The 18,317-nt window shown below is 37.4% G+C and overlaps 1 protein-coding gene across 1 annotated transcript in view; it reads left to right on the top strand.

Annotated features, from left to right (window-relative positions):
- MBOAT2 (membrane bound O-acyltransferase domain containing 2) overlaps positions 1-18,317 on the top strand; it is a 109,493-nt gene that overhangs the window by 75,237 nt on the left and 15,939 nt on the right. Inside the window, exons 7-10 of the mRNA XM_009639784.2 lie at positions 3,129-3,224; positions 6,934-6,989; positions 15,161-15,215; positions 16,040-16,223. Coding sequence (XP_009638079.1) covers positions 3,129-3,224; positions 6,934-6,989; positions 15,161-15,215; positions 16,040-16,223 — 391 coding nt within the window. The remainder of the gene's footprint in view (positions 1-3,128; positions 3,225-6,933; positions 6,990-15,160; positions 15,216-16,039; positions 16,224-18,317) is intronic.

Here is an 18,317-nt window from a genome sequence, read left to right as displayed (position 1 = left end):
TGAAGAAGTTAGAGGATTGGACCCAGTACTGACCCCTGGGGTGCGCAGCTAGTTACTGGCTTCCAACTCAACTTTGTGCCATTGATCTCGCCACCTTCTGGGCCTGGCCATTCAGCCTTTTTTCAGTCCACTTGACTGTCTGCTCATCCAGCCCATATGTCATCAGCTTGTCTATGGGGATGTCAAGTGTCAAAATCTTTCCTGAAGTCCAGGTAGACAATATCCACTGCTCTCCCTTCATCTACTAGGCCAGTCATTTCGTCGTAGAAAGTTAACTTGTTGTAGAAGTTGGATGGCATTTAAGGCACAGGAACCTGCAAGTGAAGAAGTAATCTTTAAACTGCCCTACACATTTTGCTGTACCATAATTGGGTAGTATTGCTGCTTCAGTCTGTGTTCCCAAGTACAAGATACTACCTTGTGGTTTAAACTACTTGTATTAGCTACAAATACAATCTTTCACCTTTCATGGAACACCTGTGATTAGATTTGTAGAAGTACAGAGTGTGTCTGTGACTGAAATGTACTGGTCATGTCCTGTCTGTCAACTTTAAAAAAGATAAGTTTGCCCAAGAATTGACCTTGCATCTCCCCATTTTGTTATTCAGACCCATGTAATCTCTTTATTTCTCAATTTCCTCATATACGTAGAACTGGGGTAACATTGAGTATCACTAAAATTCATCTTAAAGAAGAATGCAATTTTTATGAAGCACTTGAATGCATGGAGAGTAACTGAGGGAAGTGCTCATGGGGAAATCCCAAACTTCTTGAGTGCAGCATGCAGAAGGTATGCAATAAGTAAAATCACTGGATGTGTCTTGAACTGGAATGCAAAGCCTTTAAAAATACCAAGAATAATGACCTGTTTCTTCCGTGAGACAGGAATTTGCAGTTGCATGTTTACATAATGCTGCACGACTGTACCATAATGACTATACAGAAAAGAACCTAAGGTTTCCTGACTTCTCAGTGCTTTTCTTCTTTTAGGTTATTTATTAGTTTCTCTTTAGTTCTACTTATCAGCCTAGCTTTTCTACTTGCGAAAGGAAGTCTTCATAATGTCTTGTTTAAAAACAGTGTAAGTGTTTTATGACATAAACTGTATGAGATAGAAACTGGTGTCTGTTTTCTTCTGTCTAATCCACTAACATACTGCGTTTCTTGCCCTGACAAAGTATGTATTGCTGCTATGGATAGCGTTTTAAGATATGAAAGCTGTAGTTAGCATCACGTTTGTAATTCTGTTTGTTCTAGACCTGGTGCAATATACTGGGAATAGACTGGTGCTAGTAAATACATGATCTTGCCGGTGGTGATAAAATAAGATCCTCTTAAAGAAAACTACAGTATTTTCATTTTTCTTTGCTTTTTAGTATGGTATCTATGAGTGGGTATGTAAGTATCTACATGCAACAAGTTACTTTTAATCTAGGATTGTTTAGTATGTAAATCAAGAGGCTGGTAAAGCTGAAAATGATAGTGAATTTTTAGTGAATGGAAGAACTGGGACTGATCTCAGTGCGGGCAAACTAAATGCACGTACTCCTCATTCATGTGAAATCTGGGTGATTTGGGGGGGGGAGCGGCAATTTTTCTTAAAATATCTCAGGAAAATTTTAATTCCAAACTTTTTAAAAAGGGTTCTACATAATATACTCCTGGTAGCTGCAGTCCACAACATACTTCTTAATTGTGTTAAATTGTTTTTCTTTCTGAAATAATTTGGTATAATTATGAGCCAATTACTGTGTAATTTTATTTGATTCTTTTTATAAACACTTTTGTACCATTAGCCACACAATACAATATTGTTTCTGGATTATTAATATTCATGAAAACAGAAAATAAACTATTGCTAAAACAGGCACAATAAACTAAACCTTTTTTTAAAGAAGCAACAAGTGTGGTTGAATATATAAGGTAATCTGGTTTATATCTAGCACAATTCTTAATTAAAGGTTAAACTGCAGGTGTTCTGTGTGGCAAAAATAGGTATCACTTTCAGATTGAAGAATAACTTTGAAGACTTTAGAATTTATTATATTAATGCTTTTTTTCAAAAATATTTATTTGGAAAGAAGGGAAAAGCATGTTCCAAGCTCTTCCTGTAGAGTCCCTCACTATTTCACCTAAATCCAGTCCTAGTCATGATTTTCCATTTGGTTCATTCTAACTGGATTTTGAATGCATAATACGGTCTGCTGTAAGGGTTGTACATTAGTCTTGTGAACATTAAAGAAGTGTTTCATTTCATTACCACGAAAGTTTCCTAAGTTATGTGGAAAAGTTCAAAATGTAGAGCTTATACGTAAAGTCTTAAAGGATTAGTTAAGCTCCTGCTGGCATTCACCCTCCTTTTTGACTGCAAAGAATATCTGGCGCATTTTGCGAGGTGTGTTGGTAAATTAGTTCTCATTAGAATACTGTTGTACATCTTAAAAAGGGGGATAAAGAAAAATCCCAACCCTGACCTGAAAAAATGATACGTGAAATTAAATTTATATTATTTACATAAGGTGGTTCTTATCTATGTTTTTTCTTACACGTGCTGAGGATCAGCTTTAACAGGAGGCATAAAGGCATCCTGTTCCTTTTTCACTCAATATGTTGTAATGTGTGTATCTGAAAATTAATTGTCTTTTCCAGGTCCTTGGGAAACAGCAGCAGCGGGAATTGTGGTGCTGAATTTTGAATGTATAGAAATATATTCAGTGGAAATGATTTTTGTATAATTTGCCAAATTTCTATGCTCACATAGACAAAATAACTTTGAACTAAAGAAAAAAGCTTAACAGATTCATTTTCTCTTTATAGGACTTCCAGTTTTTTACAGTGGCACCTGAAGTTATAAATCTGATGCTTTATTTACGTGAATATTTTGGCTAATGACAATAGAATTTGTAAGTTAGTACTGTGCACTTTTAATAAAAAAAAAGTCTATGTGCTTGCATAGAATAGATACTGCCAAAAAACCCCAGTCAGAATGAAGGGGTAATTACACATTCCGATTATGTAATATTCACTAGAAATAACTGGAGACTAAACTCTACTTAGAAGGTAGTTTATTTGATGGAGAAATGTTTATGGTTTTTAACTGAAAGTTTTTTTTTCCATTTTCCTTCCAGGTATTGCTTTGTTTTTGCTTTGGGATACCTCACTGTGTGCCAAATTACTAGAGTCTATATCTTTGATTATGGACAATATTCTGCTGATTTTTCTGGGTAAGGAGAAGAATAATCTTTACATCTCGTCCTCCTAGGTGACACTGTGTTTGTTACTATTTTTTTTTTCCAGGTTAAGTGCGTCAATATTTTAAACACTGGGAGAAAGCCCGGCATGTATGTGTGTATTGGCACGCATACAAATACATATGTACCTGTGCTTTAATCATGCACACTGAGAATTTTGGGAACAGCTGTGTCTGTTAGAACCACGAATGCATTATCTGCTGCCTCCTGTTCCTGTTTGAAGGGCATAAAGGATTTGGTGACTGGGATTTTTTTTTGCTTTTGCTTTTTCCCCTAGAATCTGTTACCACCCATGATGAAACTTGAATCGTATCTGATGTATTGGCATGCCTGGCACAGCCTAATGCCACTTTGTGAGGAAAACCTGAATGTTTTATGGAATTTAGCTTTTAGCATCTGTCTTTTTTGGTTTTATGTTAGGTGTTCCAGAAAGAGAAAGCTAAGGAGAGAGGCACCTGTATGATGGAGTAGTCACACAGCCCTTGGAAATAGAAAGTTTTGTCTATGTGTTCTCATTTTATGTTATGAGCTTAACCCTGTATTTGACTTGAGCTGTATAGGAGCAAAACAGATTTAAACAGGCAAAGTAAAAATAAACCACATTGGTGATGATTCTTTCTACTGCAGGCACAGAGAAGTGAAGCACAACATTTCCTAGCAATAAGTTTGCTGCTGTGATGGTGCTTTTGTTGATTTAAAGGACAGTGTGTATTTTGGAAAAAAGAGATAGGAGTGTTTGCTAGTCTGCTTAAAAAATGCATGGCAGTGGTCTTTGTAGTTTAGTATTACCTGTGTTGTGTAGCAGAGTTGTGCTTGTTAGCCTTGTTGCTTCTCAGTCTTCATTGGTAACAGACATATAGTCCAGAAGCTTAACTTGTAGGTTGAAGCCAAAAGCCTTTATGGTTAAGTTCATCTTTTCTGTGATTTTTAGCTGGGTCTTACCTTCCTTAACATCTTTCTGCACTTATGCCTGCATCAAAGTGCCTTCAATCCAGATATCCAAGTTCCAATGGTAGTCAGTGGAGATCTGATCGCTGTAGACAGTAGGGCCTGGGGGGCATTTCAGCTGACCCACCGCTGAGTATCTGCCTTAGTGTGAACTGGGTCACATGCCAGTCGCCCCAGACTCTACTGACTAGATCTCCATGGCTATAATGAGAGCTTGCAACACAGACACATGCATATAGGCACTTTAAAACTAGGTTTACTGACGTTGAATTAAATTTCACCGTTACAAGTGGAACTATAATCCAAATGCTGTCCCTTCTAGTCCACTGTAGGGCCAAAGTGTACAACCTTGGCAGTGATCAAAGCTCTGAGCTGACTCTGGAAACAGTATAATTGCACTTGTTTGTTGCTGCTCTTGAACTATTAATAGAACTTGAGCACACCATGGCTCAAATGTGACTGTGCTGCTTTCAGACAGCAGCTGCCTTTGTGGCTCCCTTGGTTTGGTGTTAGCTCAGATATTTCTGCTAGGTCTAAACAAGTCCAAAGATTTATGAGATCTGTGCTCTGGATAGAACTGTTTTGAAGCCTAGATCCAGCTCTCTGATTGTATGCTTGAGCTGCCTGATTTAAACCATCCTTTCATGCACCAGTTTAGGAGCTTGATGCATGCATAGCACGTTAAATCTCTGGCATATACTGCATCTGCTCCCTTGAGGCCTGAGGCAGGGATTACTTTCAAAATAGGAGGAGAAAGAAGATGAACCGAAGGGGGCTGTCTTCTGTCAGTTTTCTCTAGTTCCAGGGGAAGAGAGTAAGCTCAAGAAAATAACAAAAGTTGCCTCATCAGCTGTTGAACCCCAGCACCAGCCAGTTCTTCCAAAGATGTTGGCATGGATTCATATAGCAGTTAGCCCCAAAAGAGCTTTGAATCCCTGTTAGATTTATCCTAGCATGCCGTGCCCATCTGAGGTGTCCAAGCCCAGAGAATCTGCAAAAAGCTTGACAGAGGGTATCAGTGCACTGACAGTAGAGAAGGCTGGGGACACCTCGTGCTGGAGGTGCAATTGCTTCTGCAGAGCTGTGTGGTCCTGGCTTCAGTGCTAACAAATCTCAGCTGCCAGTGAGCCTTCCACCAACTCCTTTGCCTTTCTGCCAGCACCTAAAAGGGTTCATTAAAATCCTGGTTCACAGCCTCACTGTTCCAGGAAGGACTCTTCCTCTTTTAGTCTCTAGATTCTTGTTCTTCAGCCAAATCTCTGAAGATACTAGAATAGCCACTTGAGAAGGAAGAAAAAATATACTGGGGTCTGCTATGATAGCAATGACAGATGTATCAGCTAGAATTAATGTCAGATCTGACCGAGCCCCTCCTAGGCTCCATCCTTCCACCAGGCAGGATCCATGCTGTCACATGTCCACTGACAGGAGGGAAACCCATTATGATCAGAATCAATTGGGGATTTCTGCCAGCACCAGGCAGGTCCACAGCTTAAATGCTAGAAAGAGATATAAGGGATTTCCCATACTGCCTGTTCTTGTTTAGTTTTCTTCCTTGCTGACCCTTGCCTGTCACTCTAGTCTTCATATCAGGATTTTGGGGCACTGATAATACGGTAGAAGAAACTTTTTCCCTGATTGCATTTTTGAGGACTGGAAATATTGTGTGCTTTAAAATAACTATAACCTAACAAAAATTAATTTCAGACTGAGCCATCTGGCAAAATACTGGCATAGCCCTGTCAGTGAAGGAGGACTTGATGGCTCTTGGATTTGTTTTTCTGTGCCAACTTAAATACGTTTATAAAAAGGCCAAGTGCAATCTAAAGACTTGAACAAGACTATGTGCCTATCCTACAACATGATTATTTTGCTGTGGTTTTTTTTTTTTTCTCCAACTCAAATACTACTAGGTAAATACAGTCCTTGATATATTTTTGAGATCTGATTTCAAAGTTAAATTTCTAAATTCTGGTAGCCTACTTTATGCTCTACCCCATCCCCTCCCTCCCCCCAGTTAGAGGGTTAGGAATGCTGGGATTTACATCAGTCAAAAATTCTCAGATACTACAAAGATGGTATAATTTCTCAGTATAAAGCTGACTTGCTTAGCCAGAAAAGAATATCTCTTGGACAGTTTAAGATCTACTCAAGTATACCAAATTCAAACCAAACTAAACTCTGTGGGAGCCAGCACAATTATGCTACGTTTTTGTTTTGCCAGATATGTTTACTTGAAGCAAATAATAATTCTAGATGGAAAAAATAAGAATATGACCAGGTGTTAGTAGAAACAGTGGAAGTGGTCTGCATATCTAAACAAATAGTTTGTTCTATTTGGTATATTTTTATTGTCCTTTGCTTACTGCTGCTGTAATTTACAATGCATATATTTGCTCTTACTGCCCTTTTTTCTTTACTCTTCCCACTGTAAAAAATAAAGTATGTTAGCAGAAAATAAATGTGAAACACTTTGGCTGCTTTTATGGAACCTAATGTAACAATAAAAGGCATGAGTTATCAAATACTATACCCAGGGATTAAATTCTTTTCATTGCATTGAAAACTCTGTAATGGTTTGAGCTCCGTAAACTAATCACTTTGTCCTTGGATTGAAAATCTTCTGCTTGAGCGTAATTAACCTGGACTATTAGTATAAACTTTCCCTGATATTTACATGTGAAAGAAAATCCTTAACTTTTCTAAATTATTCTTTCTTCCTTTTTTGTAACAGTCCAATGATGATAATTACACAGAAGATCACTAGTTTGGCATTTGAGATTCATGATGGTAAGATTTCTTTAAACTGTGTTTAATTTTCCATACAAAATAAATTTAAGGAAAGTCAGTCATGAGTCAATGAGTTGCTTTAGTCCAATTTGTGTATTAGGACAAAATATATTTTTGTGTCTCTGTTGATTCTTTTGATGCTTACTAATGGAAGTACCGAGAAATGTTGCTCAGACTCTACAAAATGCTCTGAAAATGCTTACACTGTGCAGAAGATACTACTTATCAGAAGACCAATGACACTTCTGGGGCCAGTGACCAAAGACCACTGACATTTTTTCAGGCTGCAGTACTGATCCTGAGAGTTAGCAAAATAGTTTCCAAATTCAGAGGTCACTGTCGCTGACAGATTGGTAGAAAATGTCAGTGTAATTTCAGTTGTTGTTGAGTTAAAAAGTTCAGTTCTTGTTTTAAAATGCTAACTGCTATCTCCCCCCTAATCTGTGCCATGTATACTGATTTTTGTAAAACCTTTTCATATGTTTCATTTTGTTTATTATCATGATTACACTTGCTGCTAACATATCAGTGTGAACAGGGAGATTATCTAATTATGTTTCTGTGTTTTCTCCTGTCAGATTTATCCATCAGATAAGCAGGCACTAGTTGTGACAAAAATGAATCCTAATGTTGGCTTTTGTGGGTAGGGTATCTAGATCTTTAGTTACCTTCAAACTAAAAGGAGTAATTTTCATTTTAAAGTTTGAAAATATCATCCAAAACTTCTTGCCAATTAGCTTGAATCATTTGGAGCTATAGCTGTCAGTTGCAGATCAGGGAGCGCAGCCCCAGGTGCCTGGATCAATATATAGCTGATAATACATTGGAAAACTTTCTCTCTGGTTGCATTTGCAGTTTAGCAGAGTCCTTGACTTGAGTTGAATGATCACCGTTGCTGGGAGCACAGTGTGATCATGACTTTCAAAAGCTGATGTGACCAACGTGAATTCAGGAGCAACTGCTAGTCTGGTGTCAGGAGATGCTAAGAAAAATGTATGGGGGAAACTGAGATTGTATTAAAGCAATGTTTTTTAACCATAGACAACTTAAAAGGGGTCCTTCATGAGAAATTAATGAAAACAAGCCTGCTGGCAATGGGATTTTGTTTACTGTATGAAGGTCTGTGCTTCCACTGGAAAAAGATGTTGAGATACACTGACAGAGGAGGAGATAATGTTGAAAGTCGTTATACTAAGTGATCAATGGCACTCTGAGCCTCTATTCACATCAGCTTGGCTGTATTAATCAACAATTACTTTATTTTTCCCCTTTGTTTTTTACCAGTATGTCCAAGGAGAGGTAATGAAAATAAACAGCTGAAAGAAAGGTGTTGGTGTGTTGGAATATCTTGGTAAGCTTCAAGATTCTAGCTGTAGTTAGGTTGGTTTTGTGGTAAGGCAAGTCTTCTGGACTTGGTCTTTTCCTCGCAGCCTGTTCGTTGTGTTCAGCTGGTTTCAGTGTTACATTTGAAGGTCCTGGTAAGAACTGGATGTAATCATGAAGGCTGCTCACTTGTGCTGCGTATTAAAGAGTCTGTCTAGCTAAGTGGATGTGCTTGATTCCAAGTTAAACACTAGTATGGAATCCCATAAATAAATAACAACTACCCCTATAACTGTTGCAACCATGTGCACTTAATGTGGGCTTTTTTTAAAGCTGGAAAATTCTATGCAAGTTGCACAGGATTAATTTAAGCTTGCTGTGTAATACTGACTTCTCAGAAGGTTGCATGGATCACAAATGTATACCTCAGTAAATTTGGAGTATGCCTTTGTACTCTGATTTACATTTTGAACTTAAGCCCTTGATAGTTTTTGTTTTCTTACAGTTTCTTGTTACTCAAATGAGCACTGCCAAAAATGAGTAGTCAGTATGTTAAGATTTGCTTTGTATTTCTTCCTGATTATCTTTGGCATCACACATGTATCTTCTAAAGGCAGAAATGTTTTTATGTGATTTGGAGACTGCTTGTGTCCGTATTAATTGTTTATGGCAAGATTTAGATCTATTTATGAAACACTTTAGGATAATGACAATTAAGGGAGCAAAGGAATTTTTTTTTACTTCAGATCCTATATTCTGGAGTACCTTATTTCATCAAATTTAAAACTAGCATATTTTGGAGAAGGAATTGGATTGCAGTTGTTCTAGAAGCAGGGGCTTGTCTGCAGGTGCAGTTTAGAAGGGCTATAAAAGGGAGGATTGTACTTGCACAAGAAATTTCTAGTTAAGAGATGGTGGCAAATAGAGAAGCTTTTGCAATTATAGCTATAAGGTACTAAAAGTTAAGCAGGGGAGAGGAAGAGAGTTATTGTCACTGTTTAACTCGGTGTCTTGCAATGAGTTCGTACTGCATTCTCCCTTTTTTGCTAATGACCCACTCATCCCCACAGAGCTTCACTTGTTTTACTGCAATTCTATATGAGATCAGGGATCTTTACAGGAAGGACCCATATCCAAATCTAACTTCAGTAATCTGTATGCACTTTGTCAGCTTGTTTTTAATTCTTCTAGTGCTGAATGAATCTTCAACAAGGAGCCTCTTCAAATGTTTATATCCATAACCCACAATGTATTTATTTTTAAATCTCTAAGAGATTCAGCCAGCAAAACTAGGGAACGTTAGACGTGATATTTGATATTTAAAAGGAAAAAAAACTCACAACTTCTTCCAACCTTGTTCTTATTTCTTTTTGCTAATTTAAACTAAATAATATGTAAAACTTCAAAGGAAAAAAAGTCATTTTTAAAATGTAATACCCATCTAAACATGAAGTCTAATTCTTCTAAATTATTTCTTCATATTACTTTGTTGCACTTGTCCATAAAAATGCATGTCTAGATACAGGTAGGAAACCAGAACCATAACACTCTTCTGTCAGCTGCTTCTTGGTTCCCAGGCTCTTCTCACATGCTTTCTAACTGTGAGAACTAAAAGGACATAAAAAGAGCAGTCTGAATATGCAACTCAGATGATTTTTTTTTTTTTCTTTTACCTCTGCCTTTTAGTTTGAATGATAGATTGGTGAAATATAGTTAAAGGCTAGTCTTACACCAGTCTTTAGGTCTCATTTACTTTGCTCCAAAAGCAGGCTATTAGGACAATGGCCGGATTATTTTATGCTGGTTTTCCTCATATTGCTAATTACAAAGTTGTAAGGTTTCCAAACAGGCTATTAGAGCCTATTTCCCTCTGCAAAAGAATAAAAATATAGTCTCTGTCCAGTGTGGCCCCTGAGAGGAGAGGTATTTCAATGGATAGGTGAAACGCATGGAAAATGGGAAGGAGATGAGGAAAAAGAAACAAAGGTGGTGTTGGAGAAACTTATGTGCAAATGCTGTATTAGTTGCTGTGGTCTTCATTATCTATTGCTACCTGCCTCATCGGGTTGTGGTACTACACTGTACACTTGGGAGGTTTTTCAGACAATGCTTTTTTTTTTAGTTGGAAAGTGAATTTCTTGTTGGCTTGCAGCTAATGAGCAGTTCCATTGAAACTGCAGTACCTGCTGTTACGTTGGTAGCAGTGGTTTTATTAGCTCTTCTTGAGCAATGTAATAGTGTCAGAAGTATTGAACAGTGTTTCTTGATTTAGTTGACACAAAGATTTCTTCTTTGTTTTCAGTTAACTATATTCTTTGCCTTTTATTTCTCTCAAATAATTCCCACATTCAGCAAAAAGACGTTACATCTTTCTAGAGGCTTGCAGACAACTTTAGTGTTGGCCTGCTTTGGCTTAAAGCATGGAAATGTGGATGTACTGAAGTGTTGAACAGCCTATGTATTTTTGTACATTAGATGTGATGTTTCAAATGTATTTAAAATAAATACCTACAAAACAAAACCACAATTATCAGGCTGAATTGCTGATTGTCACAATGTGACCCCATGCTAAAAGGGAACATACTGTGTTTTGGCCAACTTACTTCTGCGAGTAAGTGGGGTTTTTTGTTGTAGTGACTGGTAATCAGTCAAGAATGTTATGTTTATGAAAATAAAGGCCTCGAACTGTCAATGTGCTTTTCTGATTTCAGATAGGCCTATTATTATTATTATGTCTTTTTAAAAGTGTATTTCAATGGTTGCTGTTGTGGAGGTATAAGCAGGAGAAACTTGAGACAGAGAAATGTGTCCTTATGTATGTAGACCTAAATAGTCTTAAGGATTTTTGAGAGGTCATCATGACCCAGTTCCACTTCATAAATGCTGATATTACAGCAAAAAAGTTGCAGCTGTTTAACCAGGAGTGTTGTTTTCTAATTCGTCTGTTATTTATGTCAGTGAAACTGCCATGGGGTGGTAGTGTGTGTGTGTGTGTGTTGGTTTTTTGGTTTTTTGGGTTTTTTTTGGTGACTTGATGCTTTCTTCTTATGTCTAGGAATTTCTTTTAATGCTCTCTCTCTCTCTCTAATTGTCTCTCGATCTCTATGGTTATATATATATATATATATTTTTTTTTTAAGTGCTCCCTCTTGTGTAAGTGACAGCATGGTCATTATTGTTTCGGTATCAGTTACCAAATCACTTTGATTACAGTACATGTCATTAGTGTTTAAAAGAATTATATTGTATTTCTCTCCTCCTAAGTCTTCAAGTATTGTTCTGGGCCTATATTTGCTTGCATGGCTCTTTGGATATCAAGACTTCTTGCTTTTTGTAGTTTCTTTGCAATTTTAGTTAGCTGGCATCTGTGTGTGTCTGCTTTTGCTGCTTATGTGCTAGTAACAACTAAAACTGTTATTGTTTGTCTTCAGGTCTTAAAAATATTTTAATAACAGCATACATTTGGGCTTACCTGGTGATCCATTTCAGAAACTCAAAATTTACTGTCATCACAACAGTAAATGTGGTATCTCCATGTTTAAGTATTATTAATGTAATATAATCTTATGTCTAAGCATTATTAATGAGTTACTGATTAGCCAGATTTCATGGAGATGCAAAGGTGGATATATTCAAGCAGATTAACTGCAAAGCTGGGGTGGTGCTGTGATATGCTTGTAAAAATTCTATTATCATAGTGAGAGCATGGTAGTAGTCATAGCATGCCTTAATGAAGCCTTTATGGCAGGATATTGGTGTGTACCTAAACACGTTGATTTTGTTACCATTAGGTTGTGGTCTCCTGTGGAGGAATGGAAAGATGCAACTTGATTATGATCTAGACCACTGGGGATAAATTTTGTTACCAGTGATTTACAAAATTCTTTTACCAAGGAGGGAATGTAGGAATATTTCCTACTTCATAGATGAGAAAACCAAGTTATAGTTGCTGAGTGACCAAATGATTTCACCTCTCTAACAGATGTTTGATAAAACCTATTTTCTCTAATGCCTGCTGTGTGATTTGGTAGCAACTAAAAACTGCAGCCATTGCAGTAGTCTCCTGCTTTAGGACAGGAGAAAACAATTCTCATAATCCCCAGAGAAAGGTTACAAAATTTCCCGAGTTCCCTAGCAGCGGCGTGCTGCTGAAGTGGGGTTTCTTCATCTCCAATGCGTAGTAGGTGGGGAACAGCTATGATTTACTGAGGCCTCTGTTTCCATGGGCAGATACATGGCCTGGGAAGTATTGAATGTATATTTATTAATTCATTTCATATTAGATAAGCATCAATGGAAGATCACCTTTTCCATATGCATTTTCTATGAATTAAAAAATGTTAACAGTAGCTGCCTAAAAGCTTTCAAGAGTATCACAGAGGCAGAGATCAATGGTTTCCTTGTTCTTGTGTGCTATGCAAAGATGATAAATGGGTTGTTAGGGCACTGAGAAGACATTTAAAGAAAGAAAAAAACAAACCCAAAAACACGAAAACAGGGAAAGCCACTGGACTGACCTCAAAGAAGCTGCTGGCTGGAGGGAAATCTTAGTGAGATAGGGAAATGAAAAATTAATGGAGATTTACTTGTATGCAGTATGTTTGAGACAGCAAGTGTATTGCTCACCAGGTTATTTAGGCCTTAAGTTATTTCCCGTGTATGTATATAACTTGAACCCATTTTAAATATGCCAATTATTTCTTCCTTCAAAAGTATAGGTCATATTTCTGTGCCTAGATTCTTCTATTTCAAGTTTGAGGTTTTTTCCTCTTTTTTCATACCACATAAATGATGTGAAATCTTTCATTTGACTAATTACCTTTATTTAGTGGTTATTCTGTCTTTATGTGAGTTCATTTGGACACACTTGGTGACTGCTTCCTCTTTCTGACTTAAGGGTAAAATACTCATGGAATATAACAGTGAAGGAGACTCATGCTCTGGCTGGTTTGTGTTGTATAGAGCTACATCTATCTATAGGTGTCTTTGTCTTAAATTTCTGTTTAAGTTTGTGTTAAATTCAAAGATTCACTACCTGAGAACTGTAATCTTATGGTCTTAAAGGTTAAAGGACCTTTCAAAATGATTTTCCCACATTTTTTTTATTCAGTGCAGTTATCAGTGTAGAAATCTTTGCTGTAGCACCAAGAAGATGATGTGAAAACATAATGACGGGGAAGAGAAAGTGCCTGCATGAAGTTAGGGGTGATGCTTTGTCCTTCAGTTTCTTGCCTTAAATATGAACGGTATGAATGGGGGTGACTTTCCACTGTGAAGGATCAGGGCCGAGGAAGGTATTTTTCCAGGTCATACTGGAAGAGAGGAGATGACAAATTGCTTACCCCTCTGTATTCTCAGCTTTCTTGAAAACTAAAAGTGCAGTTTTAGAGCAGTAAGCGTGTACAGGTAATGGTTCATGGAGTCACACAAAGACAACAGTTATCTTCTCTTTAGATAATGAATATTTCTAATAATGAGTCATAGAATTAAATGAGGTTTGACTTCCTCTCCACCCCCAAATATTTTTTTGTCTTAAGCCTGACTGATTTTGATACCTAAAAAAAACCTGGCTCCAGTTAAAGTTGCCCTTATGTTTGGATGAAATATAAGGGCTCCCCTCTGTGGATTTACTGGCATCAAGGTGTGGGGTTGAAGGAAACCTTTCTGTGAGTGGAGGAGGATCTTCTATAGAATCACCTATTTTCATAAAGCACATTAGGATTTCGTATCTATATTACCTTTACTCTTTCAACATACTTGGTTAGAAATTGGCTGTTGGGTTTAGGCACTGCTGGGGAGGAAGATAAGTGAAGTGGGAATGCATAAACTTCACTTCCTTTAGGAAGCTATGCTCATAAAAATAAATTTTTTTAGTGCTTACAATGGCAGATAAGACTTGCAAATGTGAATAGCAGGGAATGGATGGATGCGCTAATGTCTGAACCAGCGGAGTGGCTGCAGGGGGAGCTGAAGCAGTCGTTCTGGCAAGCAGTGCTGGTTGGTATAAACCAGGGCTGTCTGAAGGAAGGCGCTCTGCTTCTTTTGTGCCCCTGAATTAGTGTAGTTTATAATAATTTCAAGTGTTGAAGGTCATATTTTTTACTTTTCTCTTTTATGGGAGTACAAATTTTGAAGCCTTTTTTTCGGGGGTAGGCCACTAGCATTTCAGAAAGTGCATTGTATGGCAAGAAGGCAAATTCAGTCTTACCGATGAACTTAGACTTGGCCTGCTCCCTTCTGCTAGCAGGGGTTAAGGCTTCTCGTTAGTGCTCGTGAAAAAGACTTCCGTGCCCTTTACTGTTGTGCCTTGTGGACCTTGTTCACAATCTTTACTTGCAGCAGGAAGGTGCTCTTCAGGTATGCCTTAAGTTTTGAATGGCTTAAATCTATCTTGGACTGTGTTCATCCTATACACCAAAAGTGCAATGACTAATACCCCGGCTTACTGCAATGTTGAAAGGGGTTTCGGGCTTGTCCAACTTCCAGGATTGGAAATAAAGAGTTTTAAAACCTGCAGACTTTGAAATCTTAACCAATGTATGGGAATTGTATTTGTCAACGCTTATTACAAGCTGCCTTAATGCTTTCCTGAAGCTGATGGGATTTCAGGTTTAGGCACTGTTAGATATAACTGAGGATATGAAAGTTCGTAATTTTGTCAACAGTAAGAATTGTTTGAGCCAAGTCCAGCAAAAATGTTATGTGACGTAATACCTCTGAAATAACTTGAGGACTTAAGAAATTACATTGCACTATGAGGCTTGTTCTACTGAGTAAAGAAACTGCTAATTAAGGTGGGGGTTTTAGCTTTTCTTTATTTTTCCTTTTTCCTCTCCTCTTCTCCCTAGGAATGTTTCGGAAGAATGAAGATTTGACTCCAACACAGAGGTGCTTGGCTGTAAGGTAGGCTTTCAGACATCTCTGGGAGTCTAGTTTTGGGGATGGGGAGAAGCTGGTGTTTTGTGTGCTTTATTAATACTCTGTGGAATTGCTACAGTTCACATACATGAGTTTGTGAACAGTATCTTGAAAAACAGATCCATGCTTTTTATATCATAGCTTAGTTCATGCATTGGTTCTACTGGAAAATACCACTACAAGTAGGTTTTATACTTGTGTAAAACATTCTAAGTTCTGTGCAATCTAGGCAAATAATGCCATATCAGACAGCAGAGTAGTTAGTTTAGTACACATATAAAGTAGCTGGTGAAGGAGCATGCTTGATTTAATTCTGTTTTTCAGTATTTAACTTACCTTTTCTCCTTTATTCAGGAGACTTGAAAATAGTATGTTGTCCTGGGCAAAATAGTCTTGACTTGAGGCATTTTCCTTAACTGAAATTATTGCCAGTTCATGCAAACCTTTGTTTACTGATTCAGTTATTGTGGGGGAAAAAAAAAGAAAACAAATAGTTGAACAAAAACTTAGGGGAACACCCTTCCTTCTCCTTCCCCAGGCTTATCTTCAGCCAAACACCTCTACTGGGCAAGGAGAGAAACACCAGAGTTCAGGGGATCAGTCTGAAAATGCTCAGTACGGATTTGGAAAGAAATACTATGTGTAGAATGTTTTAAGCTGTGATTACAAAAGATACACAAACTGCTTTTCTACATGTGGTTTTTACTGCCATTAGAGTAAGCGGTGACATGGAGTACTACTTTTCCTACTGTCGAAATTCTGTAGAACTACACATTCCATCTCACGAGTTGCTTGTCTTTGAATTACAGACGCATGCCAAGTCTACTGGAGTATTTAAGTTACAACTGTAATTTCATGGGTATCCTGGCAGGCCCGTTATGCTCTTACAAAGACTATATTACTTTCATTGAAGGCAGATCATACCAACTGCAACAGTCTGAAGCAAATGGGAAGGAAGATACAAAATATGAACAAACGGATCCTTCTCCAAATGTAAGATGTATGACTCTTGCAGTGCCGATGCTTATGTAATCATTGCATGAAAAGCTTGGTTTGCACTGTTCATTTACAGGCATAACTTCTGAGCTGTATCTGGAGTTCATTCATCAACAGTATAGTTCCCCGTTCAAAAAGCTAAATACATATTTTTTTAAGGCAGGTTTCCTCCATGGTTTCCAGTCTGGATCTTGTGGATAAAAGCAGATTAAATTGGAGCTTCCTAACAAGCTTATATGGTAAAAAGCCATCTTTAAATGAAAACAGTTCATGCATGTTTCCTTCAAAGCATATATTGTACATAAAAAAAAAAAGTCCTGGCAAAGACGAAGTGCACGTTTTGTCAGTTGGAAACTGATGTGACTTAAAAGTTCAAGGTTTCGTGAACATCATCAAATTCCACTGTTTTTTGATGTCATCTTGCAGCAAGTAGGAAAAATTCATATTTAACAAGTTTAAAAATGCTCATAAAAATAGTTTGATTTTTCTTGCTTTCATTCATGTAGAGAAGTATTAAAGATGGATTTTGATTTGAAGGTGTAGTAGAAGAGGTACTAGCCATAACGCTATGGCTAGTAATCCAGACAACATATTTCTTTTTTCTCTTTGTTCCATTATTGGAAAAGAGACCAAATACATACAGAAGAAAATCCAGTTGATCATACCTTACAAGAGATATTGTATGGCCTGAATTAAAATCAAAAGCTCCCAAAGCTTGTTACTTTTAATCCAATTAGTTTAATGCTCAGGGTATGGAATATTATCTTTTCACTCTTTTCATATTTTCTTAAATAAGAATGTATCAGACTCTTAAATTTGTGTGTGCCTAAGATAATTAGTACCACACACAAAAAGCAGAATTAGTATGGAGTCAACTGGAATACTTCAAATAAATGGCTTTCGCTATTTCCAGCGCCAGTTATCTGTTTTATGCTTATCTTGTGCACCACCAACTGTTGCTGGAGCAGATGAAGGTATTTGCACATGTAGCTGCTTGTCACGTCCTACCATCTGGAGGTTACCATCCCCACAGCTGGGCTAACAGGGAGTGCTTCCCTATCAGTTGTGTCATCTCCAGCCACTTCCATCCTTTGAATGTGGATGAGGACTCTTTGCACGTTCCATTCTACCAGCCTTGTGTGGTTGTAGTAACTTGCACCACAGGAATGTAAACTACTGGCTGGAGGATGATAACATTTTAAACCTCTCCACATGTTGACAAATTACCTAAGTTCATAGAAGCGTGCTGTGGAGCAAGTACTCAGGAAGGGAAAAACGCACCAGAGACTTCCTTGCATATATTGGCACCTCATAGTCTGTAGTCTGCACTGATGCGTTGTATTGACAAAGTGGCAGACACTTTTGTTTTTAAATACCACGTTGGATCAGTACAGGCATCACATCTGATGTATTAAAATCCTAATTCTGCAGAAAAACAGTGTAGTAAAATTATTGCAAATAAATGGAACTAACCAAATCTGCCAGTATCAGTACTTCTGGACATGCCTCTACTGATTGCCTGGTAGGACTTCCCAGCTTTTTACCACAGAATCTTGCTAGCAATCTGAACAAAGTCAGTAGAAATAAATGTAAACCTGTGACGGATTCTTCTTTCAGGTAAGCAATTTTCCTTCGAATGAATTGCTGTTAAGACGCTTGAAACTTTTTGCAATTTATGCTGCATTAGCTTTTGACATATAAATAAAGAGAAGCTGTCTATGCTGTTGATACTTCATCTCCCAACTGGTGTTAGAGAAATCTGGCTGCATTTTATAACACCAGTGAGTATTGTGTGCTTTTGGAGAAATACGGATGATATAATTTTACTGCATTTGCTGCATCAATTAAAATACTCATTATCGTGTTGTAGAAGAATATTTAAATGCCATTAACTTCATATTAATACTTTAAATGTCTTCCTTGATTCTCATGTTGTTATTTCAAGAAGAATAAATTGTTAGGTAACTCAAAAAATGAAATTTAATGGGGATCAGCAAATGTTAATGTAATAAATGAAAAAAAAAATCCTTCAGCTGAGTTACAGTAAGTTTCATTTCTTGTTAAATATAATTACATAACCAAAGTAGTTCA

This window comes from Egretta garzetta, unplaced genomic scaffold (genome assembly GCF_000687185.1).
Source record: "Egretta garzetta isolate BGI_Z169 unplaced genomic scaffold, ASM68718v1 scaffold15, whole genome shotgun sequence".
Classification (NCBI taxonomy): Eukaryota; Metazoa; Chordata; class Aves; order Pelecaniformes; family Ardeidae; genus Egretta; species Egretta garzetta.
The sequence above is the reverse complement of the archived record's forward strand: the minus strand, read 5'-3'. Positions and strand labels throughout refer to the sequence as shown.